Below are 20558 nucleotides of genomic sequence, written 5' to 3' on the forward strand. Positions count from 1 at the left end.
GGGCTTTTACCACAGAGAAGACGATCATTTTCTGCACATTCATGTTATTGTGTGCGATGTGTTGAACCAGCAGCACACATCTATAATCTGTAAGACCTTTTCTAATCGCAATCTAGACAACAGAAACATGCACACTGACACTAAATCATTCTGTGCGCGGGGCTGTGGATCGCATCACCAGCGTATTTGATAGAAATGCTGTTAAATGTAGCTTTATGTAGCAAGCTACTTTTGCCTTTTAGCTTGTAGTGAAGCCTGCTACAATTCTCCGGGGATAGCTTAGCTACATTTAATCGAGAGTAACTTGTAGCTTAGCTTACTACATGTTCTAAGTAGCTTGCCCATCACTGGCTTTACTATACCTGGAATGAGTACCGGTAGATTAGCTTTGCGTGTGCTATCAGGTTTGCATCTGTTTTAGTACATGGAAACCTTTTGTAAATCAGGCTCTTAGTTTATTGAATAGCTCCCGATATCTGCTTAAATGTTGAGTTAAGTTGTTATACAGAGTAGCTGGGGGGAGTAATGATCCCTTTTTAAGACACTGTGGCTAAAATCAACTGTAAAATGACAGTAGTACAGTAACTGTACAAATACCAGCAATTACATTTGTAGCTGCCATCACTACATACTGCTGTTATTATGGGAAAGGGTTTGGTGTGATGTTGGTCTGTTTTTTTAGGATAAAGAGTTATACTGCGGGCCAATCAGAGAGTCTCTGAAGACAATGTTTTCCTGGGGTTGGAGCATCAACAGGATTCGAGAGAGTGACGCTGCCAATCTCAATAACAAATCTCGGAGAATATCACAGGCCAGCCAGGTATAAAACCACACTGTGGACTTCGCACATTTCAAACACCAGTAATTTGTATGATATATTGTAATAATGATCATTTGTTCACCAGCTTTCCTTTGAAGGAGCTCAGGTTTTCAACCCCAGTCCAATTGATATGAGCAATGTTACACTGTCCAGGGACATGCAGGTACAACACATACACACAAGTACAGTTTAATAAAAACATTGTAAAACTGGGTTCATCTTATGTCATTTAAACAATATTTGAACATATATTAATCCATCTGAAAATGAGACGTAATACATTTAACAGGCAACATATGAGACCACAAACTGCTGTCAAGTCGTCACCTTCCGGAAATAATGGCCTAACTCATTATTCACGCATTTCTTTCTCAGCTTTTCTTTGGCAAAATCGCCTCAGCTGAACAAAGGTTTTGATTTAATTGACCAGACTGCAGTTCGGCTTCTTCATTTCTAAATAAATTCTACAGGCCTTGTATGCAAATTACACGGCCTTAGGGCATTTCCACCTCGGGACAACTTTAAAATCATTGTCTATGTACCGGTATACAGAAAGATTCAAATATGCAAAAAAAAAAACCTAATGTTTTTACTACACCATTTCTGTGTACCTTTGCTTAACTGCAGATGACTTTGTGTGGCCACACCTTCCTTTCGCTTCTCCATACTCACATTGGGCCCTATTTTCCCATATGCTAATGTAAAAAAAGTTGCTCGACTGCGCAAATTCTTTCTGCGCGGCATTCTCCCCCTCGACTTATATTATGGTTGTGTTCTACATTTAAAACACGTAAGATGACATGTAATGGTGGTTCATCGGTGAAGATGATCATCATTTGACTCAATACATAAACAGTTATTTGATTATTCAGTACACTTTTTTAAACAATTATAGTTAACGCACACTTTCACAAGAAAAAATAAGCACATCAGGTATATTATCGGAAATACAGAAAGGTTTGACATATGCTGTTGCTTTTTCTAGTCAATGGCAGAGCTGCTTGCAGAAAACTATCATAACATCTGGGCCAGGAAAAAGAAAATGGAGCTAGAAGCCAAAGGTATAGTACGAAAAAAAACCACACTGTCCCTCTAATTCACACATCACACTGTACTTTATGCCCCCAAAAAGAAGAGAGATGGCAATTAATAATAATCTGGAAATTTAACTTTTTGTGTGATCACCACTAAATGGTAAGAAATCATTTTTGAACATCGCTGACATGAACCCGGTGACAAACCAGAGCCAAGCAGTGCAGTGGTTTTGCTTTATCTGGACTACAGTTGGATAATTGTTATAATAAGTAGGCCTGAAGGTGCTCTGAATATACTTTGAAAGATACATTAGACATTGGAGGTTGTTTTCTATGTTTCTTATTCTGCTGTCTTTGTACACCAGGTGGAGGAAATCACCCACTATTGGTTCCCTTTGATACAATGACTGCCAAAGAGAAATTACAAGACAGACAAAGAGCACAAGACATGTTCAAGTTCCTCCAGATCAATGGTTACACTGTGTTGAGGTAAGAAATGTACATAATTATTACCTATCTTTGAGAGATCAATTCTGAACAAATGTGGACAGTGTGTCCAGATACAACGCTGGAGTGAAATTAAGTGAAGTGAATTATATTTATATAGCGCTTTTCTCTAGTGACTCAAAGTGCTTTACATAGTGAAACCCATTATCTACATATTTAAGTTACATTAAACCAGTGTGGGTGGCACTGGGAGAGGGTGGGTAAAGTATCTTGCCCAAAGACACAACTGCTGTGACTAGGATGGCGGAAGCGGTAATCGAACCTGGAACCTTTAAGTTGCTGGCACGGTCGCTCTACCAACCGAGCCATGCCGCCCCACTGGGTCAACATAAAACAACGAATGGGTTGATTTTTAATCATTGTTGTGGTCCAGTACATTTTTAACCTAAATATCAGCCTGGAAAGAATCCCTACCCTGTGGAAGACCTCCTGTGTAGTTCCAATCCCCAAAACAGCTCATCCTAAGGAGCCGCACCCCTATACCGACCTGTTGCCTCGACTTACCACCTCATGAAGATCGTGGAGAAGATCATCATCAGGAAACCTCCGTCAGCTACGTACCCGTCACAGTTTGCTTATCGTCCGAGCATTGTGCTGCCTAATGCCATTATCTACCTGCTGCGTAGGGCCCTGTCCAAATGGGACAGGGCCTGGACTGGAATAAGCATAACTTTAACACTAGTCAAACAAAAAAGCTGGCGATTGACTTCCGGTGGTCAGCTCCACAACGAACATCCAGGGATCAGACATTGAGATAGTGGACTATTTTAAATACCTCCACTCCTCGACAACAAACATCCTGTACAAGAAAGGCCAAAGTCGCATCCACCTCTTAAGGACACCGAGGTCCTTTGGTGTTGGTTGGGTTACATGCTGCGCCTTCTTTGACACTGTGGTGGCTTCTGCAGTGTTCCATGCCATCGTGTGCTGGGGCAGGAGCAGCACGGTTATAGACAGAAATAGACTTTATAAACTGCTTAGGAGAGCTGACTGACAAACGGGACATCCATAATGGCCAACCTCTCTTCGCCAAAACACAATACTGTGGAGGCCTTGAGCAGCTCCTTCAGCAACAGACTGTTACATCCGCAAGTAGGGAGAAGCGCTATCACAGTTCATTTCTCCCCACAACCCTAAGACTTATAACATACTTGTAAATACTGTATTGTGTATATATTGCTAATATTTCTGGTGTGCAATATGTGTATTACTATAATGTTATTATTAGGGGTGTATCAATTGATCGATCTGTGCTCAGCAAGTTTGCCTTCTGAAAGATAGGTATCGATCCAGGATTGTTTTAAAAGGGAATTTTAATCGATACTAGAAAAAGGAAAACATTTGATTTAAGAACGGCAGACTTCATATGATGTTTAGCACTTTAAATGATAAGGGCGTTAAACTTTAAGTCTGTTGTGGATACATACGCTGGTCGAGAAAGGTCATAACAAATGAAAATATAATTATTACAACACAAAAACTTTCAGCTACAGTACGATTGCAAAAGCCACAACAAAGAAAAACGACAACACAATAATATTAGGCTACAACACAACTTCAAGCCACAAAGGGCGCGGCCGACACAACGGAAGTGACACCAGTGCAAGTTATGGCGACGCACCATCAACAAGGATGAGAAGACATACATGCTTCTGCAAATCTGGGACGCCAGGGTGGAGAACAAATACTGTATGGCCAGGTCAGGGAACTTTATTTAGCAGGTAAATCTACTGTTAAAATGTTGGTTACTGTACTTTGATTGAAATTTGCTTGAATTTTGAAAACGTGAGCAGAAAGGTTTCCTCTTGTTAATTCAACCTAAAGTGTTGGTTGCACTTTATTCAAATTAAATGTGAATTCATTGGCCAATAATTGTTTACTTGCTTGTTTGTATCCATAATTAATTCATACCTAATTCCCATTTACAAGAAATAACAGGAATATAGGAAAATTCACCTGCAGTGTCCTGTATCCAGTATTTTTTTCACAGTCACACTGCTTGAATTTTGTTTGCTAAAAAGTTACTGAATAGATTTCAATTCACTGAATCGTTTCAGATTGTATTGTTCTAAAAAAAAAAAAATCTACCCTTAGTCGTATTGGCAACCACAAATTTTGAATCGAAGCAAATCGTTACACCTGTAGTTGTTCATTACTTTAATTTTCCAACTACACTTTTTTTACCTTTTTTATTACATTAATTTTATTGGATCATGTTTACTCTTCAGGCTGTATGTAAAATGTACCCTGCAAATGCAGAATTTACCCACTGTGTAAAAGTATATCCTATCCTATTGTAAAATCACTCCGTCCCAGCATATACTGTATGTAAATAATGTGCTGTAATTTGCAAGGTGGGATAATTTGCCACTATACCTTACTAACTAAAACTTTGGCCATAGTTTATCCTTCTGTTGGATGTCATAAGTAACATACAATATATCTACAAGAGTATGTTCATTGTTTTCAGGGGTGTGCAATTGCAGGAGTTGGACACACCAGCCATAGAGAAACGATTTGCATACACGTTCCTTCAGCAGCTCATCAAAAATGTAGACCTGGCCCAGGAGCACATGATGGAGTTTGGTGAGACTCGTTATACTCATTGTGTAATCCCTTTTACAGTCTTCAACCAAGTGTTCAGTCTTTACTTAATAGTTTGTAGAACAAGTAGTTCATAGAAAAAGATGCCTCATTTGTATGGTACTTATATTTGCTCTTAAAATTATTTAATAACCATGTATCCATTGTCCATGGATACAACTCAGTAACAAGCAGAGAAAGAATAATCAACCATGGATGACAAAAGGATTAAAAAATGCTTGTAAGAAGAAGAATACACTATATAGAAAATGTATAGCACAAAGAACTATAGAGGCAGAAATTAAGTACAAAAAGTATAAAAACAAGTTAACAGACATACTACGATCATGTAGAAAAGAATATTACAGTGAATTATTGGACAGGAACAAAAATAATATGAGAGCAACATGGGGCATCCTCAATAGCATTATTAAAAATGGAACTAAGAGGGACTACCCTCAATACTTCTTAGATGAAAATAAAAAAAAATGACAACATAAAGGAAGTAGTTGAAAGCTTCAATAATGATTTTGTAAATATTGGACCAAAATTGGAAGAAATGATTCCAGACCCAGTTCCAATTGAGGACTATAATGATACCATAGAGCAAAATCCCAACTCCATGTTCCTCAGTAATGTGACACAGGAGGAAATAGTTACAATTGCAAAAAAATGTAAATCTAAAACTTCAACTGATTGTAACGGAATTGATATGGAAACGATAAAAAAGGTTATTGAAGAGATCTCAGGACCATTAATGTATATTAGTAACCTATCATTTCAAACAGGTACATTTCCAAACAAAATGAAAATAGCTAAAGTTGCACCAATTTATAAGACTGGAGACAAACATCAATTTACAAATTATAGACCTGTTTCTCTACTTCCACAATTTTCTAAAATCATTGAAAAACTGTTCAATAACAGATTAGAAAGTTTCATAAATAAAAATAGAATACTCGAAGAGAACCAATATGGATACAGAGCTAATGTTTCAACTTCAATGGCTTTAATTGAAATTACAGAAGAAATTACCAATGCAATACATAGTAAAAAATGTGCGGCAGCGGTTTTTATGGATCTAACTAAAGCATTTGACACAATTAATCACAATATTTTAATCAAAAAACTAGAACGATATGGCATCAGAGGTTTAGTCTTAAACTGGATAAGAAGTTATCTAACGAACAAGAAACAATACGTGAAGCTAGGCGAACACACGTCTACAATGCTAAATATATCCTGTGGTGTACCTCAGGGATCAATACTAGGACCTACATTATTCAATCTCTATATAAATGACATTTGTAAAGTTACAAAATATTTAAAGTTAGTATTATTTGCGGATGATACAACAGTGTTTTGTTCAGGAGAGAACACACAGGAGATAATACAAATAATAACAGAAGAAATTAACAAATTAAAAAGATGGTTTGACAAAAACAGACTATCGTTGAATCTCAGTAAAACTAAAATAATGCTATTTGGTAACAGTAGAAGAGAAAGTCAAACACAAATACAAATAGATGGAATAGAAATTGAAAGAGTAAATGAAACCAAATTTCTAGGTATAATGATTGATGATAAATTGAACTGGAAATCTCACGTAAAAAATATACAACATAAAGTTGCAAGAAACACGTCAATAATGAATAAAGCAAAACATGTTCTAGACCAAAAATCCCTTCATATTCTCTACTGCTCACTAGTGTTACCATATCTGAGCTACTGTGTACAAATATGGGGAAATAATTACAAAAGTACACTTCATTCATTAACGGTGTTACAAAAAAGATCAGTTAGAATAATACATAATGTTGGATATAGAGAACATACAAACCCTTTATTTATTGAATCAAAAATACTGAAATTCCACGACATAGTGAATTTGCAAACAGCTAAAATTATGCACAAAGCAAACTATAACCTGCTACCCAAGAATATACAACAATTGTTCTCAAAAAAAGAGGAGAAATATAATCTTAGAGAAAAACGTAATTTAAAACATTTGTTTGCACGTACAACACTTAAGACCTTCAGTATATCAGTATGTGGAATCAAATTATGGAATGGATTAAGCAAAGCAATCAAACAATGTACTAATATGATACACTTCAAGAAACTCTTCAAACTTAAAGTGTTTACAAAGTACAAAGAAGAAGAACCATGACAAACATTCTCAATTTATTTCATCCATCCATTCATTCATTCTTAAAGTAATCTTACTTATCTCATCATATGAAATATGACTTACTTCACCAATTATTATTATTAAATTCTTACTATTATTTATTTATTTATTTTTATTGTGATTACTTATGGAGTTTATTGTGAAAAAATTGTGAACAGGAAGTGAACAAAAAGTTTTGCAACTGTTATGTAAAGAAAAGGGGTAGGATTAAATAAGCTCTGCTTCTTCCTACTCCTTTTCGAACATGTTGAAAAGAGAAACTGGAAATTGTGATGTATCATGTTGTATGCTTGCATGTTCGAAATAAACTCAAACTCAAACTCAAACTCAAAATTACATTTAAAATCTAAATAAACCAACTGTCTTTCCTCTGTAGACACTGAAACACGACCAAAAGGAGTGACGATTCCACATGAACAACAAATGAAGTTCTTTGGAAAGGTCGGCACTCATCACTCTTTGAAATATGCCCCAAAATGTCTACTACTAATCATTAGTAATATTTATTATAAAACAGAATCAACCATGAATATAATTGTATTTAGTTCTATACCCTGGGTTTTGTTTTAATGTTTTTACTCATTGTTAACTGAACCCACAGATTGTCTTGCCATTGGTGGATCAATACTTCAAAAACCACCGGCTGTATTTCCTATCCACATCAATCCATCCAATTAGCAGTGGTGGACATGCTTCCAATAAGGAGAAAGAAATGGTGACAAGGTAATATTATGAACAGAGGAAAGGCAAAAATATGATGTAGCAAACTCCTGTACCTTTGTTTCAAATTCAAAACGATTTGATTCTCATTCTTTATGGTCTGTTTTTCTCTTCAATGTCTCACAACTGTTTATTCTTCTTCTTCTCCTGCCTCTTCCTCTTCTTCATTTGATTTTTATTCTAGTCTTTTCTGCAAACTGGGAGTACTTGTCAGAAATAGGATATCCTTATTTGGTAAGAATGGTTTATGGCTATTTCTTGCACTTCTGATCACTTAACCAAACCCCTGTCCAGTACCATCTGCTACATGGGTTCATGCACTTTAATACTAAATCTCTTCACTTTTATTGAAATGATATTGCTTCTTCCTGAACCTTGTATATATAGTCATTTTAGCAAACAATAAATTAAGTATATTTTTTTTACTCTTTCTACGATTAAACTCTTTGAAAATGTTTTAGTTCCTAAATATTCAGCATCTTTATTTAGTTTATTTTCAGGAAAATCTGAAACACAATTGGTGTAATGGTGTGCAATTTCAACTATCCACTATGAATCCTAAGTATAGTATACTAATTAATTTTTGTTCAAATCAATTTCAATTCTGACTGTACATAGTATTTGAAGGATCAGGTTTAAATGACTGGTGTCTAAGTAATACCCTCTGAGGGGTTGTCGACTGATTAATTATACGCTTCATTTTGTCCGATAAACACCAGATTGTGTGCACTACTTTATTGAGCAAATTTATTCATATAATCCTGAATAATGTTTTGATACCCCAAATCTTTACACTAAAACGTTGATAATTATAAATCGTTCTCATTATCAATTTCCCATTACATTGTTACTGTGCATCCTTACTTTACATACGGATCCATTGCAAAGTATAAATTAGGGATGCACAGTGTTTTTCAAGACGATACCAATACCTTACTGCTTTGCAAGGTTGATACCAATAACCTACTCCTATTTATTATTTTTTTATTAAATTTTATGTTTAACTGTAATTTGTGCACACCAAGGAAGACTCAAACAAAGGTGGATTTCTCAAACTATATCCGTGTACCAGTAGATGTATTCTGGCAAAAGCCATTATCTTCAACCATGGTAAAAAAGAAAGATTTCATGATGAAATCATAGCCCTTGGGTCGTCTCTGGCAAACGTATTGCACTTTGAAAACGCTGCAGCAATAGCAACAAAACCCAGGCCTTTTTTTCTTTAACAGCGTAGATGTCTTTATGGGCTTTCAAAACACAAATGTAGCGATGCTGGCATTTCAGGGAGCTAATAAAGCTTGATATGTTGAAGCTGAATGTTTTTTCCCTTTTTGTGGAATGTTTTGGCATTTGGCGCAAATAGCACTCGAACATTTTTCCTCTAAAACAGTGAAGAAGTCTTACACAATCGACACCATGTTTGTTCTAATGAACTCAAAGGAAGTTTATGAAAGCACAGCGCATTGGAGAAAAAGAGCACTTTGTTTGCTTAACCCAACCCACCAACAGCACGGTAGGGGTAATCCTGCCTCATTGGATACAATTATACCTATTCTTAAATTTTTTCGCTGTGACATCATATCAGCCCCATAATTATCGGTCAGTTTGAAAATAAACACATATAACCTGTTTTGGTCATAGTTCTTTTGTTCAGCCAGCATTCCTCAGTCCTCAGCACATTACAACGGTTTGTGATACGCCTCAAAGTAAAGAGATGTTCAAATAAGTTATAACTTTTATTCATATTAGAGCATTTGTATGGTTATGGATAACTTTTTCAAATCGTGTAGTTTTCTTCAACCAGAACATCTTTTTTCTTTGAATGTATCTGCATATATAAGGAATGTGATGACTTGTGCTTGGTGACTTGAGTTCACACACAAATCCATAATCTTAAAATAAGTAGGTTTGTTTTTTGTTTTTTTAAATCAGGAGATCTTGTTTCCATTTACAGGTAACAACGCCACATCCATTGTCAACTGTTTGCAAATACTGGGGCAGAGTCTGGATGCCAGGTAAGGTACATTAATTTGGGATGTTAGAGTACATCCATCCATCCATTTTCTACCGCTTGTCCCTTTTGGGATAGCAGGGGGTGCTGGAGCCTATCTCAGCTGCATTCGGGCGGAAGGCGGGGTACACCCTGGACAAGTACAGTGTCCACATCTATCCATCAGTGTGCAGTTTAGATATCTCTGAATGGACACAAAATGTATGTGTGTTCAATCGAGATAGCAATGCTGTTCTCATGCCAAAATGTCATAGAGAATTATTTTAACATATGTTTTTGCCCATGCTATTCAAGGGGGTTATGAATGGCGAAAAAAACGGCAAGTAATTGAGCCACCCATACAAATGTTGGTTTTTGACTTGCGGCTCACTTCCCTTCCCTTCCAATACTTCTTGCTAGCTTAAAGTTTACATTCTCTTCCATTTAACATTTACCAAAAAGAGACTTGTACTTATTAGACTAGACTTAGCTCCAAAACCTTCCCCGTCTCTCTTTTATTGCAGTTCACATATTTTAAAACAGTGCAGTTATAGTTAATATACACATAACCCATCACTTAACCTTGCTCTCTTATTCAGCATTGCTCCAAGCACATGTAGACACTCACATTCACGATAACACACTTTTGTAGACACATACATTACACACCCTCCAGCTAAATGTTTGCACTCTCTATCATTCCTTCAGCTTACACACACGCACTGACATCACTCACATTTAGTAAAACAAATATTCCAAAACACTAATACAGTACATACATCATTAATCATCATTAGTTTTTGAAGTCTTTGAATAAAATTCTGGCAGCAAGAAAACATGTTAACAGTCCCAATTGGTGGGATGAATATAAATAAGGCACAGTTAGATATGTGTTCTGTGGGAAAAAAAACAGCCTAACCCCAGAATTTTCTGAGAAAAAGTACAAAATAAAAAGTTCTTTTTAAAAATGTTTGCAAATTTGCAGGGATTGAATGATGAATCGTGAATATATGGGGAACCCCTGTGGCCTTTATACATTTAGTTCTTTTTTTTTTTTTTTTTTAACAATGTGCTTAATTTTATTTTGGTGCCAATTTGTGGATTAAATATATTAGGAAAAGTGACCACAAAATCATTCCTTTGTCCTTTCTTTTCAGTTATCATTTTTTTTTAAATCTCAGTGGAATATTTCATTGTTAAAGGGGAACTGTACTTTTTTGGGAATTTTGCCTATTGTTCACAATCATTATGGAAGACAAGACAACAGATATATATTTGTAATACATTCTAATTAATAAATAAACATACTTAAAAGTCTGCCTACAATGGAGTCAATTGGAGGTCCTCTAATCCGCCCTTAAAGCCCTCTAACTAACAATCCAAAAAGCGGCAAACATACTCTTTAACATTTTGTGACTTGAATATTAACCAAGTCTTAGTGACATTGTTATTATAAGCGCTAACGCAGACAAACAATTTTCAGCGACGCATTGTCAAAGAGAACTAACTTGCTTGTAGCTTCCATATTGACGTCATGAGCTGGTGAGCTGTTTTCTCGGCTTGGCATTCACAAAAGTTTATTCTAGATCATACATTATGCCTCTCACCTTGATAGTCGAAGGAGGAGGACATAATCCGACAAGTTGGTCAACTTTGGCATCCAGTATAGACTTGGAAATGTTGAGAAAGACACAAAAAGACGCTTGGTTCCATCCCCCTTTTTATGCGAGTATTGAGTTATTCTTCATCTAAATGGGAATATATGAACATCCTATCAGTCGACATCTTAAGCAGACCTTGTACAGTAAGTGATGTTTTATCATGTTTACTGGCTCTCATGAGGTCTGCAGTGAGTAGTAATCAGTGTTGTCAAAGGATAAAGCAAACGTAGTGATGCATTTGTGAAATGAATGCACCGCAGTATACTTTAAATGAGCACAATATGTAAATATGACATGTTATTATGAATGTGCCTGTTGCTGTATTCCATTTATACTTACAGTGTGTATATAAAACATTGATGATCCCTTGTAAGCAGACCTTTGTTTGCATGTATTCACGAGTTAGAATGCATTTAAAAAAACATGTGTTCTTATCTTACATAAGGATTGTGATTGATAGAAAAAATTCCCCCAAAAATGCAGTTCCCATTTAAATTTGCTATGGGTCTGAAGCTGTAATTTTACTTTTAGTTTGATTATAATTTGATCCAGATTGTGTATTTAGAAGTTATTTAAACTGAACGTACCTGCCATAAATACAGAAAATGCTAATAATTATAACGTATGCCTTTTGTAATTTTTTATATTTATGTGGGATTTTATAACATGTTGTTCCCTTGAATTATTTAATCTATTAGGAATGAAAACCATTTTCTATCCTACTAAAAGGCTACAAGTAGTAAATAAAAAAAACTAAAAACAACAATATTAACAACAAACTCCTCTTTTATCAGGACAGTGATGAAGACAGGATTGGAGTCGGTCAAGGCAGCATTGCGGTCATACTTTGCCAGTGCAGCAGAGGATCTGGAAAAGACCCAAGAGAACCTGAAGCTTGGCCAATTTACTCACAGTAGAGAGCAGCCCCGAGGTGCCACTCAGATCATCAACTATACCACTTTTGGCCTGCTTCCCATCCTGTCTTCTTTATTTGAACACATTGGGCAGAACACTTTTGGAGAAGATTTGATAGGTGCGTATTTACATATTACTAAACTTTTTGTTGACTAACATGATGTTTAACTGAGATGTTTAGTTTTTACTTAGTTATGGTTATCGTTATGGTGTTAGTTTATTTCGAACCTGTATACAATTGCAATATGATACATCACATATTTCCAGTTTCTCATTACAGAATGTACAAAAAGAAGTAGGAGGAAGCAGAGCTTATTTAATCCTACCCCTTTTCGTATCATAGTAGTTTTTAACACATTTGTTTGTATTCAATTTGTAACACAACAGCGATAACATTTATAAATGAATAAATAAATACCGGTAGACAAATGAGTAAGTAATTATTAAATAACAAACTAAAAGTAAATTAAGTTCTCCTAAATAAATAGTTAAGTAGTTTATGGTTCATGTTATGACCGGGGTGTCCAAACAAGTTTAATAAGAAGACTGCCCCTCAAAGTGTTTTTATGCCCAAACCTTGTCCTCCTTGTGAATTGAATCAGAGCAATCCCGTCGCCCTCTAGTGCGCGAAGACAGACTTGATGGTCAATAACCATGATTTTCATTTGGAAAGTTCTTCAGCACAGCATCAATTGATATCACCCAACCCAAACAACTTTTCCCACTCATGGTATAAGTTAACTATAACCAACAAATAAAGTCAACACACTGTTGCCCATAATACACCTCCTGCTCATTGAACTTCGTGGACATTATAAAACATGTTCAAGCACTATACGTTATTATAAATTACACATATTGTATATAAATCCATTATAGTGCGTGATGGGTGATAAGCAAAACACTCTCTTCACACTTCCCCTTGTTTAGCGCATTTTAGCTGCTTGATATTTCTGATTGATTACAAAACTTTAGGGAGGTCGTCAGGGAAGTAAACAAGGAAGGCGTCAAACTTTCACATACTCTTAATATTCAAGGGTTTATCGTTTATATTTCATATTGCATTGACGTCAAGGTCTGATGTGGGAGGGGTTGTTAAACTTGAAGTAGTTTAAGTCATGTGTTGTTGTTTAGTCTGTTATAGCTTTCTTTAATCAATGCAAACTGAAGCGTTACTTTGGTATAAAAGATGGTTGTTACATCACAATCAACACTTTGCTGTGTGGCAAAAAAAGCACCGTTATGTGTGTGTATTTGTGTGTGTGTGTGTGTGTGTGTGTGTGTGTGTGTGTGTGTGTGTGTGTGTGTGTGTGTGTGTGTGTGTGCGCGCGCTGACAATTACCCTTGAAAATATGGCTTTACCACAGTTATGCTGTATTCTTCTATCTTTGGCAAACTTCCCTCTTCAATTTGGTATGAAATAAAAATGCAGACTTAAAGCATTGTGACCGCAGGTTACGTGTAAAACAGCTGTGTATACATGATCACTCTGAGACAGCACACATAGTTGAAATAAAAAATTATAAAACAAACAACTGAAGTTAGTGTAGGGATTTCAATATCAAATGTATTTAGATTATATTTTAATGACAATACACATATGTGACTTGCCGTGATTCCCTAAAAAATTTACCAACATCGACGGCAAGAACATGCCGTGACCGGCCTTGACTTTTTACTTGTTAATGGACGAGGGATGTAACGATGAATAGTATAATGATAATTTGCGATAAAATTTCCGAGGGTTAGTAATACCCTCAAATTTTTTAATTACCGAAAGGCAACATGAAGTCAGGTGCATGCACACTAGCGTAGTTTGGCTTCATAATCATGGCGGACAAGCTACACAGACTTTGCTGCGGAAATTTGCCCCCGGAGTAAATGGAGCCAAGCGCTTAGTTTAACGTCATGCATTTAAGAGTGCACTGTTGTTTAGATGGAGACAGGTGTGGACAATATCGGAAACAGACGCACTTGCCCCAACACCAAAAGTATAAAGCGCAGGAAAAAATTATTATATGTTGCTTTTATTTTCTCAATACAGTGTCCATCAGCTGCTGTGATAGTTATTGACATGAGGAAACATGCAGCAGGAGATATGTCGTGAACGTTGTCAGAACTTGTTTATAAAGTACTTCATTTGTTTACTGGGATGATCACTCGTCCTTTATTTAACTGCAACTGTATCTGTGATCAAATAACATCAATACTAGCTAAAATGTTTTGTCATCTCATCGAAAACCAACATTGAATGCCCGTGACCTTCGATCCCTCAGGCGGTACTTTTCAAAAACCGACATCAGTGATGTAATACACCAATCTATAATCTCTTTTGAAAACATTTTTTAAGACGCAAATCAAGTTAATAATACTGACTAATACTGTAATTCCTATACTGTACTTTAATTTCTCAACTAAAACGTGTTATATAAGCATTTAAAGAGCCTGCATTACGTAATTAAAGTAATTTTTACTCTCTTACACAGTACCTCTATCATTACAACATATTTACAATTCTATAATGTTGTTTCTTTATGTTGACAGTGGTGGAAGAATAGGGTCAATAACATAAAAGTGAATTGTGGTCAGGACAGGGTCAAAAAGTATTTTTTTTGTGCCAGTACAGGTCTGAAAATCAACCATTTAATGCCCACATTTTCAAATGCAATTTAATATCTCTACAAATATTTTGAGAAAAAAACAAGCAATGTCAATGCCCAATCATCTAATTAAGGGTTTCTGGTTCTCTTTTTCAGTGGATGATGTCCAAGTTTCCTGCTACAGAATCCTGCGAAGCCTCTACTTTCTGGGAACCAATGAAAGTATCTATGTGGAAAAGTGCGTGAATATACTTGTATTATGGTTGTCTAACTTGTAAAAGTAATCTTAAAGGGTTCATATTATGACTTTATTTTCTACATTTAAAACACTTCCTTGTGGTTTACATAACATGTAATTGTCGTTCTTCGGCCACAGTTTTGAATAGATTATGTTTTACAGACCATTTTCAAGCCGCTTTTTGACCGTCTTTTCAGGACTTGCCGTTTTGTGGGCGGTCTTATTTATGTGCCTCCACTTCGACTGAGTCTTCTCCCGGCCCATTTTGTTGTAGTTTTTAGCGCTTCCACAGCGAGTGTACTGACAGATATAAGTTAAAACTACACGCTACTTTGTATAAAAAATGGTAACAGCGGAGGATGCATGTGCATGTACGAGCCAGAAAAAGAAGGAACTTATTGAACATATCGGTGGACTACAATGGCAGATGTGCACAAGGCTCTCTAATTTCGACCATGTATGGATAATCCGCTGACGTTACACACGGCAAAAGCGTCATAAAAGGAGAAAATTCCAAACAGCTCGTTTGGCGGAAGAATGAAGGAAGGCAGGATTATTTTATGATTATCTCCGCAATGGTTTTATTTCAAATTTTCGGGACTTTTGCAGATCCCAAATACACAACAGTAGGTACTAATTGGTAAGAAAAGTTGTTTTTGCATGAAAGTGCCCTTTTAAGTCAGACATGCCCAAAACGTCCAGCTTTTTAGCTATATGTCCGGACTAGGAGCAATGACACACTTAATAAAATAAATGTGTAACTATGGCTTTCTGAATCTGAATGATCTATCTTGCACGTGGGCAGATTGAGTATTTGCACAAACAAAACGGCTTTGAAAAACTCTGTGTTAGTAAAATCACCAGCTCAGTTGTTCTTGTTGTGAGGATTTTGTGTGATAAGCACTCAGTCATCCAGGATCCATAAATCCATAGTTAGGTACATAACCAAAATTGACCCATGTGTTAATTGTTTGACAATTTTTATTGTCTGAAGCAATAGCAATACATCATTTTTTGGGAATCATTGAAGTGTTGCACTTATTTTTGGAACATGCATGTGCTTTTTTTTTCTCATGATATTTGATCCTGTCTCCAGGCATCGCCCGGCATTAGGAAAGTGTTTGGCTTTTTTTACAACAGCCTTCCCGGTTGCCTTCCTTGAACCTCACATCACCAAGTACAACAGTGTCTCAATCTACAACAACAAAAGACCAAAAGACAGAACAGGTAAGGATTAATGTGCCTTATTTGTTGGAAGCTGCATAGAATTTAAAACCCCCAATTATATTATATAATACAGTCATTATTTACACAGTGGCCCAGAACGATAAATGGCTATTCTGATTAATTGCATTCACAAACAAAAATCTGTTTTTTGCAGCAATACTAGTATATTCAACAATATATAATGACATAATATAAGGTTTTTGATAATGATACCATTTTCCTGTGTACAGTATGATTTATGACTGTTCATTATATGTAATATAACTATTATGACATAATATAACGCTGAGCCCTCTGTAGGGATGGTGTCTTGTGTATACAGAAACATAAAGTCACAACCAACTGTTTGTCTTCAAACTCGGAACATTAAGATAATAGTTCTACAATAACTGATCTTACGTAAAATTTAACTAAATATAAATGTCGTAGGTGCAGCCAATGGGGGCAGAAATGTGCTTTCAAAACCTGTTGACAATTGACAAAAAAACACTTTGACTCCTAGGTAAATGAAGTTCAAACAGCGGTAGAAAAAATATACATACTGCTAATTTGTCTCCTGAAAAATAATGGGTGATTATATTCAAAATCTAGATATTTAGATATACCAAACAGAAGATCACAAATTGATTCCCACTAAGCCTCAATGTTTAAGATGTATTTGTTTGTACCTGTAGGTAGATTTGTTTTGCAGTAAAAACAGACATTGTCACCCGCATAGACAATAAAATAAACAACAGCGGTGACACAAAACTAACCACGATATGACAAAATACTCGATATTATATTATTATTTCAAATAGTCTTTGACTTTCCTCCTCTATTTCAGCTCTTGGTCTTCCAGCGCAGGTTGTAGATGTTTGTCCAATGATTCCAAATTTGGAGAAGTCTCTGGAGGAAATCATGGAGGTGGCAGAGTCTGGCATGAAATACACTCAAATGCCGCATGTCATGGAGGTATGCTATCAAATCACTTGTTTATGAACCTGGCTCCCCCCAAATATATCATAATTTGGAAACACACTGAACATAAACACACTGCCCCTCAATGGTGGAATTCAGGTTTTACAGCAGCAAAGTGGACAGGAGCAGAACACAAAAGCGTATAAAAATAATCTAAACTCAAAAAAGAGAAAATTGTACATTGGTACTTCAACTTACGAGTACCTTAACTTACGAGTGATTTGAGATACGAGCTGTCCATCGGCTTTTTGTTATGCTTTAAATTGCGAGAATACCTTGAGTTATGAACATTTTCGCTCTCGGTTGAAGTAACATTTGTAACCTGTTTATGCCGTTAGCAGTGTTAATTTTGACAGCAGTTTTTAATTTAGTTTTAGTCAGTCTTTAAATTAAAAGTTATTTTAGTTGTAGTCTAATTTTTTAATCTAAATTTATTTAGTTTAAGTCAACAAAATTATACAACATTTTAGTCAGCTAAAATTACAGTAAATTTAGTCAACTATAATATGAAGTATAAAAGATAAAGCCTTTTTAAAGTCAAGTTTTAAGCACCTTCATTTAGACTACGTGCAATGCATTTGTTTATTACAAAAGTAGCATGATCTTATGGTCATTAATGATGTTTGATGCAATTGGGGCGGTATAGCTCGGTTGGTAGAGTGGCCGTGCCAGCAACTTGAGGGTTGCAGGTTCGATCCCCGCTTCCGCCATCCTAGTCACTGCTGTTGTGTCCTTGGGCAAGACACTTTACCCACCTGCTCCCAGTGCCACCCACACTGGTTTAAATGTAACTTAGATATGGGGTTTCACAATGTAAAGCGCTTTGAGTCACTAGAGAAAAAGCGCTATATAAATATAATTCACTTCACTTCACTTCAATGCATGTCAATGCCAATAAATATCTTTCAGGCACTTTTTAGGTGTGTCGCCTCTTCGTTTCTTGGGCCGAGGGACTATCCTTTTACCACTCCGGGAGCGTCTCTGTGTATTCATCATTAGCCTAGAAGTCATAGAATTGTTTCCAGTTTCTGGGTCTCGCCGCGTGGAGGCTGATAAAATGAGACCCTTCATCTGCGGCATGTGAGTGTGGTGCAGAGGAGCAGACTGCAGACCACATCATAACATCCTGTCTCATATACTGCTATCCTAATGGGAATCGTGGTCTGGCAACTGTGGACGAGAGCTTGGTCAGTTGGCTGTTAAACACTTTCCCAGCTGTATAGTAGTTACACCTCTAATCAACATCTTTATCCAAACAAAGAAGAAGAAGAACACACTTTTTCAATAGTTTTCTGCTACGTCTCCAGCAAAGCAGTTATGTTATATGTACCTGTATATATGTGTGTTGTAAAACGGAGTTACGATGTATGCCTTCATTATAATTTGTTTATAAACGCAGGAGACCTGGAAGCAGCAAATACACATAGTTGTGTAGATGTCACGTGTGACGTGAATGTGTCCTCTTCACTTTCTCCCAGGTGTTCACATTTTACGATGTTGAACATGTCAAATCTTCACATTATTGTTTTTGCGGTGAGCAATTCAACTTCCTAATATCACAAAGAAAAGCATCTGATTGGCTCTCCTTAATTAACTGCCAGCCCATGTTTCATATACAGTATAAAGTGCTGTTATTGGATATATTCCCAACATGTCCCACCCATCTACAAGACAAAATAAAATATGATTGGATTTAGTTTCTGTCAGTTAATTTTCTTATCGTCTTAGTCAACATGCATTTTGTTTTGATTCATTATCGTTATCGAAAGTCTTTAGCTCTTTTCTGGAACTGTTTGCAAGTTTCTTACTTACACAGTAGTGGTCACCCTTCATTTAAATCTTTGGCACTTATTTGCATCTGTTTGGTGCAACATGTTTATGTTTATTCAGCTATTTGTTCCTTCTATTTCTCTTTTTTATTGGTACCTTTACACAGTCTATTGCTAAAAGTGCTGTTATTGTTTCCTGCATGGGGTTGGAGTCCATCACCGATAATAACTTTGCTACTACTATCTTCTTCTCATCACCCATTAACGAATAAATATATTTGAGGTATACCGTAATTGTGATGTGTTAAAACACAAATATGTGACTTAAATTAAAAACAGCACGTCAGTAGTGTAGAACTGTTTTTTCTTTTAAATGGGAACTGCACTTTTTGGGGAATTTTGCCAATCGTTCACAATCTTTATGAAAGACGGGTGTATTTTTTTATAATGCATTCTAACTCGTAAATAAACATTAAAAAAGTCTGCTTACAATGGAGCCAATGGGAGGTCCTTTATTCCGCCTATAAAACCCAATAAATAACTATCAAAAAAGCGGCAACAATACTCCATTTTCATTTCGTGACTTGAATATTAACCAAGTATTAGTGATAAACGCTAACACAGACTAACTATTTATAGCGGCGCCGTGATCACAAGCCTGTGTGCCAATGTTGACATGATCGAGTGGTGCATCCTTGCCTCGGTACTGCTGAAAGTTTATTCTAGATCATAAATCATGCCTCTCACCTGGATAGTAGAAGGATAAAAACGTAATGCGACGAGTTGGTACACTTTGACAGCTGATTTCGACCCAGAAATGGCAAGAACGACACAAAAAGACGCTTGGTTTCACCCCCCCTTTTTTTTGCAAGGATTATGAGTCATTCTTTATCTAAATTAGATTATAACAAGAATCTATCAGTCCTGATGACAGCAGAGATAGTATAGTAATTGATGTTTTATAATGCTTGTTGACTCTCATGAACTCTGCAGTGAGCAGTAATCATTGATGTTGTTGAAGAAAAAAGCGAGTTGTGATGTGTTTTTGAAATTATTGTGCAAAAATTGAGCAAAATATGTAAATATTAAATGTGCCCATTACTACATTATATATATACTTACATCATGTATATAAACCCTTAATGAAGATGTTTGGATGTTTTTTAAGGGCTTTATAGGCAGAATAAAGCGACCCTTAAAGCTCCATTGTAAGGATCCACTTTTGATCGCATTTATTTAATATTTAGAATGCATAAAAAAGGAAAACCTAAGTGTTCTTGTCTTACATAATGATTGTGAATGATGGGCAAAATTTTAAAAAAAAGATACTGCACCGTGTCTGG

The 20558-nt window shown here is 36.0% G+C and overlaps 1 protein-coding gene across 5 annotated transcripts in view; it reads left to right on the forward strand.

Moving 5' to 3' along the window:
• ryr2a (ryanodine receptor 2a (cardiac)) overlaps positions 1-20558 on the forward strand; it is a 273470-nt gene that overhangs the window by 152385 nt on the left and 100527 nt on the right. For all 5 annotated transcript variants that reach the window (XM_062056398.1, XM_062056400.1, XM_062056401.1 and 2 more), the window contains exons 59-71: positions 683-820; positions 906-983; positions 1806-1881; positions 2220-2343; positions 4832-4947; positions 7512-7576; positions 7737-7858; positions 8040-8089; positions 9810-9870; positions 12301-12539; positions 15178-15259; positions 16356-16486; positions 17313-17440. In XM_062056398.1, the coding sequence (XP_061912382.1) occupies positions 683-820; positions 906-983; positions 1806-1881; positions 2220-2343; positions 4832-4947; positions 7512-7576; positions 7737-7858; positions 8040-8089; positions 9810-9870; positions 12301-12539; positions 15178-15259; positions 16356-16486; positions 17313-17440 (1410 nt within the window). The remainder of the gene's footprint in view (positions 1-682; positions 821-905; positions 984-1805; positions 1882-2219; positions 2344-4831; positions 4948-7511; positions 7577-7736; positions 7859-8039; positions 8090-9809; positions 9871-12300; positions 12540-15177; positions 15260-16355; positions 16487-17312; positions 17441-20558) is intronic.

Source organism: Entelurus aequoreus, linkage group LG08 (assembly GCF_033978785.1).
Source record: "Entelurus aequoreus isolate RoL-2023_Sb linkage group LG08, RoL_Eaeq_v1.1, whole genome shotgun sequence".
In the NCBI taxonomy this organism is placed as follows: Eukaryota; Metazoa; Chordata; class Actinopteri; order Syngnathiformes; family Syngnathidae; genus Entelurus; species Entelurus aequoreus.